This window comes from Giraffa tippelskirchi, chromosome 4, assembly GCF_054371585.1.
Source record: "Giraffa tippelskirchi isolate mGirTip1 chromosome 4, T2T-mGirTip1v1.2.pri, whole genome shotgun sequence".
NCBI lineage: Eukaryota > Metazoa > Chordata > Mammalia > Artiodactyla > Giraffidae > Giraffa > Giraffa tippelskirchi.
The window spans coordinates 114,886,015-114,904,885 of record NC_137278.1 but is presented as its reverse complement, the minus strand read 5'-3'; the positions used below and the strand labels follow the sequence as shown (position 1 = coordinate 114,904,885).

The window sequence follows — 18,871 nt, the reverse complement described above, 5'->3', positions numbered from 1 at the left end:
CGACTGAACTGTACTGAACTGAAATACCTTCCGTTTCTAGTGCTATTAATAAATCCAAAATTTTTTCAAATAAAACTACTTTAGAAGACAACTTTGAATCAATGTAAAAATCTGTTTTTGTAATTTCCTATCTCTTCTGTCAAAGGAAGGGCTGAATTATAATGAAACATCTAAATTACCTGTATATTTTTAATAGATTATTTCCTGAAAACAATCTCATCAAAAATTAGCCTACTTCTCATTTAACTAGAAAACTCAAATGCAAATTTCAGTGATCACAAATCATAGAATCTATGTCATTCATTTCTAATATCCTAGTGAGTAGTGACTTTTCAGGCCATTTAATGTTACTAAATTTTCACAGGCATGAAATTCCTATGAATTTCTTTGCAATCCATTCTATATCTTTTCATTATATAAAGTATTGACAGCATTCCCTTTCTGCAGACAATGATAGATGTGATAGAAATTGATTTTCACCCAAATATCTAACTAGCATTTCACTGCTACTCATTCACACATTTGTACTGAGTGCTTGCTATGTGCTAGACACTTTGATTTAATAGGTGAGTTAGAGAACAATCTTTGCACCAAATTATTATAATTAGTAATGTATATTTTTATTGTATCAAGGTCACACGTTGACCTAGTCTGGCCACCAAATCTCACTAGCAAAAAGTCTTGGACTCTGCTTATGCACCTAGCCTGTTGCATAATTATTAGGTATTCTCTCTTTAAAAATCAAGTCTCTGCAATATAAATTATAAGATCCAAACAGAATATCTGTTATTTCAGAAATGGAGTAACAACCAGCACCAAGACCAGGACTTAATATTTACACATTACTCTTTTCTCACTGTTTTTTTGGGATAAGACAGGGAGAACAGAGAAACAGAGGGGAGGGCAAGGGAACTACAAGAAGAGACTCAAGACTGGAACACAGGCAATGGAGAGAAATATCTACCACTTAGACTTAGTGACTAAACAACAACAACTTCTTTGGTTCAAGCAGATACTCCGACTAGAACATCAGAGCAAAGAAATGGCTGCCCATTCCCCTTCTTAGGAGCTGGGCTACATGGGTCTTCTCTGTGGAAATAATGAAGGGGAGTCAACATGAGAACTATCGAAGGTCCAAATCCTCAAATAACTGTACTTTCTCCCACTGTAGATTTTTATCCATTTCTCTTTGAGCCAAGGAAAATATCTATGCTAATGATTATCCATTCACTCTTAAAAAAACTAAATACTTTTATTTTTCATTCCACAGCAAATTGGTTTTAACAGATCAGGAAATGTGGAAAGCCTGGTAGAGTACTCATATGAAGAGCAAGAAGTAACATCTGGATGTGTAATTACGAAGGAAAAAATATTAAAGATATATTTTTTAAATATATCTTAGTGTGAAATCACACTAAGCGTCTGGGGTCATTTTGTGTAGTGAAAAATTTTCCTAAACATATAACGAATTCCTGAATGTGTCTACATAATACAACAAAAAACAATACTCAATGATAACATGATGGTGATATTACTCATGACTTAGTTATGGTATTGAGTCATGGGGAAGGATAAATCCAATATACTTCAATTATGAAGGTAAGTACAGAGTATATTTTTCCACCAATTTTCTAATGTTTCAGAACATAAAACACTAATATTACACTAATAAGAGAATAAATTTATGGAATATGTCATTTTCCAAAATCAACAATGTGGGAGAAGATAAACTCTTACAGGTTAATTTCAGTTCCATAAAAGACACACTGAAGTAAGAGTTAAAAATGCTCAGAATAGTCTAGACTTTCTTTTAACATCATTCCAAAGAAGGTTTTAGGATGGCCCCTCCATCCTCCTTTTGTCTTTTTCTAGCATTTTCTCCCACACCTGCCTCCACACTGTGGCTCACTCCCAGGCTGTGTAAGGATTATGAAGCTAATTTGTCTGGTCACTGCTAGATCACCACATGGAAAATGAAACCACCCCACACTGTAGTGTGCTCTGCTGTACTAAGGACAACAGAGTGACATCAGAGTAGGAAAGTCACAAGCATTTTAATAAAACTGTTTCAGAAAAAAATGTCACCTATTTTTAGTAACACTGTCAAATTTTCCATTTGCTACTGGGAATCTGAAGGAGATGTTCACTGGAAATCAAGTTTGTCAAAAAATTACCCAGGAACATTTTACTTGGTACCAGGAGCTCATGATAGAGCTTGACTTGGATACCCAGGGGATACATTGTTAGAGGTGCGTTTGAGTTTTAGTTTGACATTCCATAAATCTTTCATGATCTTTGTAGATCCTTTCCCAAGAAAAGAGAGAATATAGGTTATATATTATTTTTTCAGTAGTTTCAAGTTCACAGAAAAATTGAGCTGAAAATACAGTGTTCCCATATACCACTATGGCCCCAACATACAACCTCCCCTACCATCAATGTCCTGCACCAGAGTGGGACATTTGTTACAATCAAAGAACTACACTGATACATCATTACCACCTACAGTCCATAGTCTACATCAGGGTTCACTTGGAGTATTAACACTTCAATGGGTTTGACAAATGTAAAATGACATATATCCAGCATTACAGCATAAAGAATAGTTTCACTATTTTAAAAATCCTTTGTGCTATGTCTATTCATCTATTCTTCCTCCTTAGCCTCTGGCAACTACTGATCTTTTTATGGTCTCCATAGTTCCACCGTTTCCAGAATGTCATATTCTTGGACTCATAACAGCATTTTCAGATTAAATTCTTTCATTTATGCATTAAATTCTTTCATTAATGCATTAAGAGATATGCATTCCATATCTCTTCATGGCTTGATGCTGCTGCTGCTAAGTCGCTTCAGTCGTGTCCGACTCTGTGCGACCCCATAGACGGCAGCCCACCAGGCTCCCCCGTCCCTGGGATTCTCCAGGCAAGAACACTGGAGTGGGTTGCCATTTCCTTCTTCAATGCATGAAAGTGAAAAGCGAAAGTGAAGTCGCTCAGTCGTGTCCGACTCTTAGCGATCCCATGGACTGCAGCCCACCAGGCTCCTCCGTCCATGGGATTTTCCAGGCAAGAGTACTGGAGTGGGGTGCCACTGCCTTCTCCTCATGGCTTGATAGCCCACTTCTTTTTAGCACTGAATAATATTCCATTGTATTACAGCACTTGTGATGAAAATTTTACAGCATCTTGTAAGAAGTACAAGGCAGGGGCCACACACATTATTAAACTTCCATGTTCCTATCACATAACAGGGATACAGTAAATGACTTATTGAATGAATATATTATTGATTTATAAATGATACATCATTTTCATTTCCTATAAAATGAGGCAAATATCTCATAATGCTATATGAGAACTAGAAGAATATCTTTAAAGAGCTATTATCAAAGCAACTGTTATTATTAATTTACTTAAGTAAAACAATATTTTCAATTTGGGGTCATGAATTTTTCAGTTCCAAGAAAACAAAATGGTGAAGGAAAGAGGAAATCAAGGCCAGAGATAGGGTGAGACAGCTAAAAGGTACAAAATTTAAGAAGGCACTCATTCTCCTGTTTGCTGTGTCAAGATCCAAAACGTTTCCAACAGACTAATAGAGAAAACCAAAACAAGCAACATGATATTTAATGTCCTTGAATAGAAAAGCCTAGAATCCAGGTTCACAAATTAACTATGCCAGTAAAGGTCAAGGGAGTGCTGGTTTAATAGCAGAAAATGTGAGTATTTTAAAATTACTCCTAAGGTTATTAAGAATCTACATTAAGAAAGTGAAAGTGAAAGTCACTCAGTCGAGTCCGACTCTTTGCAACCCCTTGGACTATACAGTCCATGGAATATAATCTTTGTAAAACCAATTGAGATAAACAGAAGGTGAATTATGAAAAAATATACAGTAATATTACTATATAAAATATTGTAATAGTGAAAGTCGCTCAGTTGTGTCTGACTCTTTGCGACCCCAAGGACTATACAGTCCATGGAATTCTCCAGGCCAGAATACAGGAGTGGGTAGCCATTCCCTTCTCCAGGGGATCTTCCTAACCCAGGGATCGAACCCAGGGATCGAACCCAGGTCTCCCACACTGCAGGCGGATTGTTTACCAGCTGAGCCACCAGAGAAGCAACAAATGCAATAAAAGTATATATCATATAAAATAATATTTCTTAGTAAGTAATATGAGGTCATCAACAGTGTCTAGCTCTGAATACTTCATTTCAAAGTGAATGATGATGTAGGTTACCAAAATATCAAATCACTTTGCTGTGTATCAGGAGTTCATATAGTGTTATAGATAAATTATACTTATAAAATTCATAGAAAATCAGATTTATAGTTACCAGAGAAGGGGTGATAGACAGAGGGAAAATTAGGTGAAGGAAGCCAAATGGTATAAACTTCCAGATACTAGGAGTATCTGTACAGTACTAGGGGTATAACATACAACATAGTCAATATAATTAACACTGCTCTGTTAATACATGAAATTTAAGTAAATCCTAAGAGTTCTCATCACAAGAAAAATAACTTTTTCTATTTCTTTAATTTTATATCTATATGAGATGATGGATGTTTGCAAACTTATTGTAGTAATCACTTCATGATGCATGTAATTCAAACCATTATACTGCACACCTTAAACTTAACCAGTGCTATATTTCAATTATATCTCAGTAAAACTGGAAAAAAAAAGAAATGAGGAAAACATTACTGAGAGAGCTGTTAAAGATAAGAATTATTAAAGAGGTTGCAATATCTAATTTTCTGAAGGGCGCTAAGCACCAGGCTCCTCTGTCCATGGGATTCTCCAGGCAAGAACACTGGAGTGGGTTGCCATGCCCTTCTCTAGGGGATCTTCCCGACCCAGAGATCGAACTCTCATCTCTTACATCTCCTGCATTGGCAGATGGGCTCTTTACCACTAGTGCTATCTGAGAAGCCCTCATCTTCCATAATCTCTGCAAAATTCCATTAGGAAGCTAGAGACCAACACTGAATAAAAATAGTTAAATTTTAGCCACTGTTAAGAGTAGTATATCATATGAATGTTTATAAAAAGAAAAATTCAAATACTAAAGAGAAAAAAGAAAAAAACTAAAAGTATCTTAAAGGCCAATAATGTTACTAAAATGACCAAAAAAAGAACTATAAAGAAGTTACCAAAAAAATGGAGAAAAGAACTGAGGTTACCCAGTGTTTTTTACATCCTTAGACAGTGTAAGTTAAATATAAACAAATTAATAAGTAAGCACACCTACATACTCATATACCCACTCAGTCAGTTCGTTTAATAAATGCAAGGAAAAAAGGAATGATGATAAACTGGAGAGTATCTAAAATAATACCAGAAGTGTTAAGTATCTAGGAACAAAGTTAACTAAAAGGTTAGAAAATGAGAAGTAAGTCTGATAAAAGAGCTACTACCATGTCATGTAAGAAATTAATGTTAAAAGTAATGAGGAAGAAAATTAACTTTGAACTGAAATAAAAACTTTTAATAATGAGAGTTGTTCAAATATGGACAAAGTTGTGTCTTAAGTAGTAATCTTCCTTTCTTCCTTTTAAAGAAAGCATTGAAATAGGGGCTAGATGACCATCTCTTACTGAAGATGTTGTAACTCTAGCATTTTTCTCATATTTAGAATAAACTATAAGTAACCCTACATTCTATGTGAAACACTCTTTAAATAATAGAGGATGACAACTAGACTAATTCTTAGAAATTACTTAGAAAAAGTTAGATCTTAACTTGACTCTTAACGTGAATTTGGTCTGTAAGTTTTTTTTTTATATAGCACAGTGAAAAATAATAAAAATGCATGATAGTGGTCAGAAATCCTATCTACTACAACTATTTCAGATTTGAGATGAAGTCTACGGCTGCACATCTAGCCATCAAATGATCTCCTTTTTATTTTCATGTTAAATTAAATTAGCTTGCAGTTCATGTGGTTCAAAACAGATCTCTTTTCAGGACAAGCTCTTATCATCATAAAAGTCAAAGAGGCTGAACATGAGAGAGTAAATAAATGATGGTAAAAATACTAGAACACTATTTGACATCACTGAGTATTCATTAAGCAGCTATTAGTGAGAACTGCCATACTAAGTATTATAGATTTAAAGAACCTTAAAAATGCTGACAATCAAACCAGAGGAGGCCTTTCTCTTGATACACTTACATATAAAATAAACACAAATACTTCACCTACATCCATGCTCACTGTTAGCAATGACCTAGAGAACCCTGCAATTAACCTTTCTATCGGATCATGGTCTATGGCATGTGGCCAAGCACATGGGAAGAGTTAGGCAAAATTTTGTTACATGTTTGAAAAGAATGGAAGCATTAAAGTTAAGCCATCCATCATTTTTTTAGACCTCCCATAATTAAGAAACAATTTAACTTTGCAAAGATGTACTATGGAAAACTTCTGTTGAGAAGAAAAGACCATGAGATAAACAAGCACAGAAGAAATAACTTTTCTATAATATTCATCATCTGGAAGTATTTAGAGTTCTACTGTCCTTCATTGATTAACATATATATATATGAAAAAAGGTCAGTCAGCAGTTCTGTGACAATTACTAGAATAAAGTAAAAAATTAAAACTTAGGGTCTGGGAAGTCCAAAAGTTAAGACTCTATGTCTAAGAAATGGTAAATTATTTCCAGCAGTAAGCAGAACAAAAGGTTAGATACAAGTAATGAATGATGAGACACAGGGAAAATTAACAATTTTACTTCTATCTTAAAATCTCAGTTCCAGTTCATTTCTTCCTTTAAGGTGTAAATGTAAGTAAAATGTGCTGCCTAATACAATATAGAAAATGCTACCAAAAGTAGAGAAGAAAATTAGAGTCTTAAAACTTTCCATTATCACAAAGGTCAACCTACACACCCAGGAATGACTGGCATGTCCCACCAAGCTTAAACCCACCATTGAAGAGATGGATACTTCACCTCTGTATAATATGGACAACTCTACTACCAAATGAGCCTGACAGATCAGGTGATCCTTATAACTGTCACCTTTTTAAATTCCACAATTTGTTGCCTTTTGCCTCTCTGCATTTTCCCACTGGCAGGTTTAAGCCCAATGGCACAGGCCAGTAGTTCTCGGGTATGTACACTGACCTTCGTGATAATGGAAAATTTTAGACTCTAATTTCCATCTTCTCTGTTGCAAAAAGGCAAAAGACAACTAACTGGGAGTATAAAAAGTTAATAGTATCAGGGTCATCTAATCAACTTGGTTCATTTGGAAATGAGAGTCCTTATTATGGAGTAGGGCTTCCCTCCTGGCTCAGCTGGTAAAGAATCCACCTGCAATGCAGGAGACTTGGGTTTCATCCTTGGGTTGGGAAGATCCACTGGAGAAGGAAAAGGCTACCCACTCCAGTATTCTGGCCTGGACAACTCCACACACTGTACAGTCCACGGGGTCGCAAAGAGTTGGACACGACTGAGTGACCCACTTTCACTATCATGGAGCAACTTAAATGCCATTTTCTTCTCTTACGACCTCACTGTGTGCACTCTCACTGAGGAATAAGACAAAGTTTAATGATTAAAGACACAAATGACCTAATAAATAAGGGTGAGTAATTTGATTCAAACAAGTCACTGGTAGTAAACACTCACACACACACATAGCGGTTCTTTTTTCCTTTGCCAATGGCAATAGATTGTAACACCACAAATGGCCTTTTCTCACTCCACATACAGAGACTAAGATTGAAGAATTATTACATGACATAGTCCAAATGGTATTATGCAGAATTATTGAACTACAGGCTCAATTCCCAAAAGAATATTACACAGCAGTGAAATAAACACAAGATGGTTTTAGGGAAAGGAAAAATACTTCTTATATGCCAGGTAAAATGTACAAAATTGACTTTCATAGAAGAAAGAAAAATTCTTGTTTCTTCTAACTTGTATTCTCATGTTTATATCCTATGCTCTGTCTATGTCAACAATTCAACCCAAAACATTTCTAGAGTATGGACTGGAATACAGAAGAAAAGTTCTATTTGCCTAGACAAACCTTATGCAATCCTTCTTCCAAGAAAAGATTCCAACTAGAATCTTCTCTAATTTTTCCTATCTCTACAAAATATTTCCTGTATAGTATTTGGAAATTTACTAACTAGCAAGACTCCCCTTTTCATTCTTAGAAACAATAAAAGGTCAAAACAGTTCTTCTTATCTGTAGAAATAAATTTATATCCCCAAGATGGAGTCATGCTTGCCCAGAATGCCATGCCACCAAACCAAAACTTAGATAAGATTTGTGTTCCTGTAAATGATGTGCTTGGCTGGAAATTTGGTATGTCTGTCAGCCAATCCCCAAAGGCCAGGCCAATTTCAGGCCTTCTCACTCCAAACTAGGTTGACTATGTGACCCTAGCCATCGGGTATCTCCTATGCTTTCCTGTATTTTATTCTTTATCCCATAAAAGCTACCTAATTTCTGCCCCATTTTGCAGGTATATGAAAGGAGACTGTCCAGTTCATAAAGTGTTAAAGTTTGCATCACCTAAATAGGCTTCTTTAATCTTTTTTTTTTTAACACCTTAACCTCATTTTAATGTTATCTGAAGCAAAAACAGCAGATTCTTGGTGGTCCTGAGGTAACGGAGCCACTCCACACACAGGCAGGAGGATGAAATTCTACTCTCCTGGACATACTTACATACACTAACTTGTTACAAATAGGTCCCAGAGGCCACAACATTTTAGAACTGTCACCAGAGCACCATCTAATCAAGAGGATTTTTTGTTCATTTTTTTTTTTGAGATTTTCTAGTAGTCTCTTAAAAACTCTGTGGCCGGACTTCCTTGGTAGTATAGCTGATAGGAATATGCCTGACAATGCAGGTGACAAGAGTTCAATCCCTGGTCCAGGAAGATTCCACATGCCACAGAGCAACTAAAGCCCAGGGACCAAAACTACTGAGCCTGCCTCCTGCAACTACTGAAGCCCATGTGCCTAGAGCCTTTGCTCCGCAACAAGAGAAGCCACTGCAATGAGAAGCCCACATACCACAATGAAGAGTAGCCCCCACTCACTGCAACTAGAGAAAGCCTGCATCCAGCAAGGAAGACCCAGCACAACCAATAAATAAATAAAAATATCTCTGAGGCCCTCAAAGAGGTAATGAGCATTACAGCCCCCTGATTCTAGGGTGATGTGAATAGAGTACGTAGATTGCACATGTGTGTTAAATAAATGCCTTTCCATTTTACATAAATTCTCCAAGAGTAAAGCATAATTTCACTCAAAGAATTTGAGCTACTGCTATCACTGATCATTCTGGAATGATTTAGGTTTTCTTACATATCCTAAGGTTCTACTGTCCTAAGGTTTATACATTTTTACCAACTAAATGTTCTCTGAGTGGAAAATTTCCATCTTCATTTCTAAAATGAAGAATTAGAGAAAACATAACCAGCACATTCAACTCAAGAAAAAAATTTTAAGGGGGAAATTTCCCTTTAGACAAAATTTGTTCACTCATATTATTATTTAATACATACCTACTATATCAAGTATTATGCTCAGTAATGGAAATACAAAGATGAGTAACATCTGCTTACAGAAGAGAAAGAGCGAGCTGCAGTTCATGTAAGTCTATTAGAGTCCTTACGGAAGTGAGAAGACTCATCCTGTATAATGGACATTAATGGAGTCCATTATTCTCTCCTGAGAATAGGCACTATAATCCTTCAGTCTGATTCAACATGTCACTCTGAAGTATACTGGGCTCTTCAAATTTTCTGAGTCACAACTTTACTGTTCAGTTAATCAAAATGTTTCATCCTCCAAACTTTCACTTCTGCTTATTTTTGGGACAGAAAAAGCAACAAAATATTTATCTACAGCAGAACACTTGCCCACATCAATACAACTCGAAAGAGATTTACCACAATGGAGACTGACTATCATGATCCCTTTAAAATGCAAGGATAATAGAGAATTCAATTCCTGATTCTACATGTCAGAGGAGCAACATTTTCCCCTCCAATGTTAAATGTTAGGTCAGATCACTTCCTTGAGGGAATTCTTACTTGTTTCTTTAAAAACTGTAAAAGTAAAAACAGAGCATTTAAAAGAGTATGGTTTTAAATATTTTCCAATACAATAATCTTACCAACTAGTCGGTATAAATTTGATTGGCTGCCAGAGGCATGTTAAGCCATGGGTTTCTAAGACTCTGAAGACCACACAAGAAACCCCAAAGAACTCATTACCAAACAATATAAATCGAGCTACGTTTTGCCAAACGGATAAACTACATGTTTTGCAGCAACTTCAGTGAGATCAGTAGATTCAACCTACTCAATGGTGAAACATGCATAGATAGGACTGTGGGCTACAAGATGCTAACCAGGAAGGAAATATTAGGAATATTGAATCAGAAGAAATGATAGAATTTATAGGTTATAAAAGTTAAGAGTTCAGAGAAATAACCATGACAAATTTAAGCTGAGTGATGAAAGGAATGAAAATAAGGCAAGGATCTGGTTGTTAATTTTAAACTAAAATCTGAAACTTTGGCAAAGATAATGGAATTAGCATCTGGTCTTTGTAATGAAGTGTTTGAGGTTGACCCACTCATGGAATGAAGCATAAAAATCAGGAAATGCATGAATGAAGAGTTTAAATTGAAATTACATACAAAGTCCTTAAGAAAATGCCCAAGCTGTTATCTGTCATATACTTCTTTCTGAAAATCCCAGTGGTCATCTCAAGTTTAGGAGCACCTACCATGTCCTCTCCCTCTTTCATGACCTTGTACATTGTTTCACACCTACCCCTTTACATATAAAAATGGTTTACATGTTCAAAAAAAGAAACAAATAATAGGCCCCAAATGAAGTCACTTGTGCTAAGCCACAGATCAACAAATCAAGACAACATCTAATCTAATTATAGTTTCAGCCTATCCAAAAATGCAACCTTTAACCAGTCAATCTGGAATTAAGTGATAGCGCTAGTCAAGTAATCTGCCTGACAGATCCAAGTCTTTCCCCCAGAGGAAAGTGACCTTGCCTGAAACAATTCACTTTTTGCTGGAAACTTCCCTCTTCTGCCTCCTTCTGTCTGTCTCTAAAAGCTTTCCATTTTGTACATTTCCTAGGACCAGCTTTCTACTTGCTAAATGAGATGCTGTCCAACTCATGAATCACTGAATACAGTCAATTGGCTCATTAAATTTGCTCAGTTGAATTTTTTGTTAACAACATCTCCACTTTTATCTTTTCTTCCATTTCACTGATTCTCAAATTGCCCATTAAATCTTTCCATCTGGATTTCAAGCAGTACTTCAAACGCAACATTTTTAAAGGTCAACTACTCCTCATATTTATTCCTCAACCATATATGACTAGTTCTGTGAGCAGCATCTTCATTTTCATTTCTTACTAACTCAAATATTGATTTGGTTTCAAAAATCAAACAATTCAAGAAATGCCCTGTCTTCTGTATCTGCTCTTTATGTTCCTTTCAGTAATAACTGATAATTTTGGCTCTCATTACCTCTTAGTTTGATTACTGAAATAGCCTTAATTTTTTTCTCATCTGATTGCTTTCTATAAGCTTCCTTTCTAATCCTCCCTAAATAACACATCAAGATTATACTGTCAGCACATGAGATGACTATGGAACATCCTGGTTCAAAAATCATCCAAGATTTCCTTTTACTTACCAGCACAACATACTTATTTTGGCTAGACATGAAGGGTTCCCAACAATTGGTCTTCTCTAGTTTGTTTTTTCTATCTTATTTTCCTCAACACGCCATGCATAAGTCACATTACAACCAAACTACACAAAGAGGACATGATTGAAGTGACAGTACACCGCGCACACAGACAAGCAGGATTTCACCTCAATGCTTGTACTTTCCTACCTTAGTAGCTCTACCTGGTAATAACTTTCTAGGCTAGAAACATCTCCCTCAAAAGCTAATTTCCTCACAGAAGCCTTGGCCACTCCTGATGAAAAGCAGAGTCTTCCCCTTACTTAAATTGCTAAGACAGAAGTTACAGAATAGTGGTTAAGAAAATGGATTTGGCGTGCCAGTTATCCGAATTTTAAGCTAGTTCTGCCAATCACTAGACGATCCTCAACAAATTACTTTCTCTATAAAACCATACTTTTTTTAACCTGTAAAAGGGGAATAATAATAACAACTGCATTTTAAGGACTGTTGTGAGGCCTAATTGTACCAGCACCAGGTAAGTAGCCATAATTATCAATCATCAGCATCTTCATCTTCTTCATTTCCTGTTCCCTCTTGTAGTATAATCACAATTATACCATGTACCACAATGCAAAGTGACACCAGAAAAAATACAGTTGGCACTACATCTTGCACATACATAAATGAATGATCTACAGATATGAAAGTAACAAGGCACACTTAAAACTAAGTCTTCAAAAAATGACAAAAATACAGCTGCACACAGAAAAGATAACAGAAGGAAATATAGCTTAAAAGAGCACTGCTGTAAGGAAAAAATTTTACCAAGCCCAGGAGTATAAACTGGTTGTCAGAAAAGCTTATGAAACTGCAAATGCATAGCTGACTGATCAAGGAAGTTGTAATTTCATGGAAGTGTTCAGTGTAGGACCAAATATTAAATGTAGTACTGATTAAATGGAAGATGTCAAAATAAAGGTGACTAGAATGGCTAAGGATTTAAAAATAAAGCCAAATAAGAAGTTTCCAAACAAAAGAAATGGTACAATTAAGTTGAAAGTGAAAAGCTAAAGTGCAGATAGGACCATTGCCTTGAAATATTTGAAAGACTGTCACTTGTAAAAGGGAATAGCTGTTTTCTGTGTGGCTTCATGGGGGAAAGCTTAATACAGGAAAAAATGTACTGGAAAGAAACTTTTGGCTCAATAAAGATAGAGCAACTATTAATGAAGCCCAGGAATATATCAGCCTACTATTACAGAGTAGTGAGTGCTCCATAAACATTAGCATTCAAGCAGAAACTAACAACACTGCCAGAGAGGTTTGGAAATTTATATATAATATATATATCCTAAGTACTATGTAGTTAAGTTCCCACACAGTTTAAGGAAAAATATTATCATTATATTGCACTGAGGCTAGGGAATAAATGAACGTAATTGTTTGATGTCTGTTAAAATTTGAGTTCCCAAAGAATGATAAAATTGGGTATCTAATGTGATCTCAATCAAGTAAATCACATATTTTTGATTTAAATATAATAATTAAAAATAAAAACTTTTTTTAAGGATAGAAGCTATAAGTGATGTTATTGTTTCTTAAAATTTGTCTCTAATTATAAAAAATGTTCTAAATCAGTCACATTTCTTACATAAAAGAAACACCTAATTCTCAATACTTTTCTACAGGCTTGTAAGATATTTTACAAAAGAAACAAGAAAGAGTAAAAGAAATGAAAAAAAGGAGAGAGGAAAACAGACCAAGCCAGTCAAGGATTTATCATCTTCTATGTTCACTGATTTCAACAAGCCTAGTAACAACCTTTTCTCACATATAAAAGACAGCCTCCAAAATTTTATCATAACTGTCTTTGACAAAGCTATTCAACATGATCCAGAAAAAAATATCTGACAGATTAAGTTAATAAAATTCAATTTGATTTTAGTTCTATCTGTATTTCACATCGATTTGATGTCACTTTAAATACCCTTTCCAGTCAAAAGAATTAGTTAAGTCTGTTGACGTTTTCCAGTAAATGGACAAACTGTAATACATGCAGATTTTCAGTTTGGCCATTAGTTTAAAGTAATTCCTTACTTCGTATGGAATCTTTCTTTAATTTCCAAGAAACTTAAGGATTCATGAATCAATGTTCTCCATACCATCACTATTACAGAGAGATGCAGGTAAAGTAACATCCAACAACAGCTAGTCTAAGACAACTACAATAACTGATTTTGTTTCTAATATGTTTCAAAGAGACGTAGCAGCCACTGAGAAAGAAAAATTAAGACATCAACAATCTCCTTAAATTTCAGATATGTTTAAATAGCTTAGGAAGCAGAACATGCTATAGAAAACTTCAAATAAACCTTGCAAAACATACTCAGTAATTTTGCTACAGCAAGGATCCAGTATCATGTTATAAAGGGTACATTCATTCAGATAAATGTATATGAGCTCTTACCCAGCAATTTAAAAAAACTGTATTTTGAGTTTCTAAATAATTTGCAACTTCAGATCTGTCCTTTGTTCAAAATAACTGAACATTTTTTTCCCAGAGTATTCCTTGTAAAATATCCATCTATACTTATTCTTCCTATTTGTATTGCCTCTAAGACTGATGATAACCTATAATAAATGTTCATGAAATATGTATGGTAGGCAGCCAAATGATAAAACCTCATTAATTCATTTGAATATGATTTCTGTGCAGGCAGATTTTTCTTTACTACAATGTTTAGAAATACTCACCTAGAAGTAGCACCTAGAAGTGCTCAGTTCAGTTCAGTTCATTTCAGTCGCTCTGTCATGTCCGACTCTTTGCGACCCCATGAACTGCAGCATGCCAAGGCCTCCCTGTCCATCAACAACTCCCGGAGTCCACCCAAACCCATGCCCATCAAGTCAATGATGCCATCCAACCATCTCATCCTCTGTCGTCCCCTTCTACTCCTGCCCTCAATCTTTCCCAGAATCAGAGTCTTTTCCAATGAGTCAGCTCTTCACATGAGGTGGCCAAAGTATTGGAGTTTCAGCTTCAACATCAGTCCTTCTAATGAAAACCCAGGGCTGATCTTCTTCAGGATGGACTGGTTGGATCTCCTTGCAGTCCAAGGGACTCTCAAGAGTCTTCTCCAACACCACAGTTCAAAAGCATCAATTCTTCGGTGCTCAGCTTTCTTTATAAGAACTATTCCCCAACTAGTCCCCAACTCTCACATCCATACATGACCACTGGAAAAACCATAGCCTTGACTAGATGGACCTTTGTTGAAGTACTCAGTAGCTGCTAAATAAATATTTTCTACATTAACTGAATAAAAAACATTTGATTTCTGTTTTATAAAAATCTGGTTGAAAAATATAAAATTTCTCATGCTTTAAAGAAGATTTTGGGCTTCCCTGGTGGCTCAGATAGTAAGGAGTCTGCCTACAATGCAGGAGACCCAGGTGGAAGATCCTCTCGAGAAGGAAATGGCAACCCACTCCAGTATTCTTGCCTGGAGAATTCCATGAATGGGGGAGCCTGGTAGGCTACAGTCCACAGGGTCACAAAGAGTCGGACATGACTGAAAGACTTCACTCAAAGATTTTATAGACTTAATTTGAGAATCAAAATGTTATGTGTGAACGTTTATATTTTTCCCCTAATAGTTCTGTTATTAGTGTAAATTATAGTTAATTTCTATATTCTTTAAAACTAAAACAGCTTTTACTGTGGAACTCATATAAACATGGTAACCTTGCCTTTTACATGAAAGACAAAATCTCATCTACAATAAGGAAAATCAAAATCTTCGAACAATTGATAGTAATCAGTAGAAGCTTCCTTTGATCATAGCAAAGGGAAAAAAACATCGATTTTTACTTTTTTAAAGAAAATGGTGTGTAAGAATGCTACTGAAACACAAAGATGTATGCCTGACACACAACGAGGCCAACAATACAAAAATGACTAGAGTCTGGAACAGACAAAGGTCTATTGCAGGCTATGCAAGGAGATGCGTGGCTCATGCCTTAGAAATCTCGAAACTCCCCCAAAGCCCTTTTCTAGGAAAGGTGAGGGAGGAGTGTGCTTAATTGTTGCAAACTTCCTGGTGTCCGGCACTTTGTTCTTGAGGTCAGGTCATGGTCAGGAGGTTCCAGTAAACCTCCACCAAAAGAATGTTATCCCCTGTTTCGACAAAAAAGGGCAAGACCCCAAGGCACAACTTTCGGCCTCCGACATCCAGGTCCTGGCTAAGAGGAGGCAGATTTCAGCTGGCAGCTCCCTCAGGGCCAGGTTCTCAGACCCTGTTCAGCCGTTACCATGAGGAAGCCAGGTGCCCAGGACCCAACTGGCCCTCAGGTGGCCCAAGCGGTGGGGGCAGTTCCCCTGGATGGCATGATAGCATCCTATGCAAATTGCTGCCGCCATTAGGCCGAAGAGGCAGGGGTGGGGTAAGGGTCACCATCAGGCCTGGGCCTGGCCAGTAGATGGCCATGGCGAGGGTCCTGGAACCCTGCAGGACACAGTCCTCAGCTTATTCCCTGGGGCCCCCGGCTCACCCGCTTGCCCAAGATGAGGTGACCTGGAGGGCCCCGGGGAAAAGGCTAGGATTCACCTCTTACCCCTCTCTACTTGTGGATCTGCACTCTGTCAAACTTGACTTGAATGTGCCCACCAACAGTTGCTTGTTGACAGTTGCTTGCTTGGGGGAGGGGCACATGGGGCCCTGACCAATGGCTGGACAGGACCACTAACGGTCCCTCATTAACAGTCCCTCACTTGGGGGAGGGGCACACGGGGTCCTGACCAATGGCTGAGCAGGACCACTAATGGTCCCCCATTAACAGTCCCTCACTTGGGGAAGGGGCCCACTGGGTCACTGACCAATGGCTGAATAGACCACTAGTGGTCTCCAACAGTTGCTAGTAATGGTATAGCAAGGTATGACATGCAGTGAAGGCCCATGCCAAGGGCAGCACATGGCTAAGCTCTAGTATAAAAATGACTTATTATACTTCCCTTGTCTCTCATTACACAGGTATAAATTTTGATTATAAACATTTTCTCTTTGTATACGAAACAAAAGTTAATATCATTACATAAAAAGCTGGCTTAAAACTCAATCAAAAAATGAAGATCATGGGATCCGGTCCCATCACTTCATGGCAAACAGGAAAAAAGTGGAAACAGTGACAGATTTTATTTTCTTGGACTCCAAAATCACTGCAGCACTGCAGTGGTGACTGCAGCCACAAAATTAAGACTTGCTTGCTCCTTGGAAAAAAAGTTGTGATGAACCTAGACAGCATATTAAAAAGCAGAAAAACCACTTTGCTGACAAAAGTCCATCTAGTCAAAGCTATGGTTTTTCCAGCAGTCATGTATGGATATGAGAATTGGACCATAAAGAAGACTGAGCACCAAAGAATTAATGCTTTCGAATTCTGGGGCTGGAGAAGATTCTTGCGAGTCCCTTGGACTGCAAGGAGATCAAATCACTCAATCCTAAAGGAAATCATCCCTGAATATTCATTGGAAGAACTGATGTTGAAACTGAAGCATCAATACTTTGGCCATCTGATACAAACAGCCGTCTCACTGGAAAAAAGCCTGATGATGGGAAAGACCGAGGGGATGAGAAGGGGAAAACAGACGATGAGACTGGCATCATCAACTTAATGAACATGAGTCTGAGCAAACTCGGGAGATAGTGAAGGACAAGGAAGCCTGGCATGCTACAGTCCATGGGGTTGCAAGAGTCAGACACAACTAAGTGAACGAACAGCAAAGCTTTCCAAGTTTCTTCAGAAAGAGAATCTTCATATAAATTCTCAGAGTTTTAGCTCCTCTAGAATGGAAAGAGATTATGGTAAAATACATGGAAAGGACTAGCCTAATTTAGAAAATACACAAATTATACAAACCCATTCCACAAACTTTTCTATGAAAGATAAAAGATAGCCAAAGGACATACTATAGGTCCCAAGCATGAGATTTCTATGCTTTTTCTTCAAAGTCACCAATCCAGAGTAAAATAATATGAAACGATTATTTTTTAATCTATCACTCACCCCAGAGATGAATCCTCAACTCACTCTCACGTTCCAGTCCCCAAATCACTAGGCTCCTGGTAACTGACAGGACTGATAACACGTACAAAATCCACTCCTACCTTCCACCCCTATCTATGCCCAGAGACCATGGGTTCATAAAGCAAGAAAAAATAGGAATGAGTAAGTGTTTGTGAGAAGGTCTAAATTCAATAAAACATCTTTTTAAAATCTATTTCTAGCTTCATTTATATCCTGTTTCTTTATACCATTTCTGTGTTGGTTTTTTTCTTTTTTTTCCTTTCTATTCTGTGGCACCAACTCAACATCCATTTCCCCTACAGAAATCACCTCCTTGAAAATGAGTTCCAATGTCACTTTCTCCTTAAACCCACCAAAACCACACCATGACGACTGAAGCATTCCTTCTTCTGTGCAGTCAAAAAGCTAAGCTGCACTGATTTTACTCTCCTCTGCAGTGTGAGCTGTATAATACATAATGAATCTCTTCCCAACTAGGTTATGATGACACTGAAAGCAAGAGCTGAGGCTTCTGAGGCGTTTTCTTTTATCTTATAAAACACCTAGCATGATACAGAGTAGACATTCAAGAAAAATTTATTGAACTGGATTTGGAATTTTCTTCCCATGTATATTACTTATGCCACTGTATATTACTGAACTAGCTGTTAATATTCTTTATTTCTGACCATAGATGCTTTCATTTACTATTTCTAAATATTAGCAGTTTTAAAAGTAAATAATTTCAGAGTCAATCATTTTCTTTCAGGGTAGAAAGTCAACTGAGATACTTTTCTTTTTTCATTAAAATAAATTGGTGAGTAATGGATTAAAGAGAGTAAGAACTCTTGAAAGCAGTGGCTAATACCAAATGGAGAGAGAGATTTATATAAAAGCTTAGGAGTAATTTAATATAGTAATGGGAAAAACTTTTGGCTTATACAAATTCACATTTGGGAAAAAAAAAGTTGATTATAGAAAACCTATACACAAAAATGTTAAGAGAAAAGAAAAATGTATCTAATACAAAATTAATTCAAACTAATTAGAAATTCTACTTAGTAAAAAGGCTCATTATAACATCTGAACAAAAC

The 18,871-nt window shown here is 36.7% G+C and overlaps 1 protein-coding gene across 18 annotated transcripts in view; it reads right to left on the bottom strand.

The window, feature by feature from the left end:
- Positions 1–18,871, bottom strand: part of TMTC2 (transmembrane O-mannosyltransferase targeting cadherins 2) — a 416,895-nt gene that overhangs the window by 285,554 nt on the left and 112,470 nt on the right. For 7 of the 18 annotated variants that reach the window (XR_014083333.1, XR_014083330.1, XR_014083334.1 and 4 more), the window contains exon 1: positions 16,329–16,435. The exons of 7 other annotated variants lie outside the window; for them this stretch is intronic. Coding sequence is in view for 3 of the 11 variants with exons in the window: in XM_081594870.1 (XP_081450996.1) it covers positions 16,329–16,426 (98 nt within the window). In the remaining 8 variants the exon portion in view is untranslated. Of the gene's footprint in view, positions 1–14,468; positions 16,436–18,871 lie in introns of those variants that run through there. 4 more of the 18 variants (XM_081594878.1, XM_081594876.1, XM_081594879.1 and 1 more) reach the window with 3 other exon arrangements.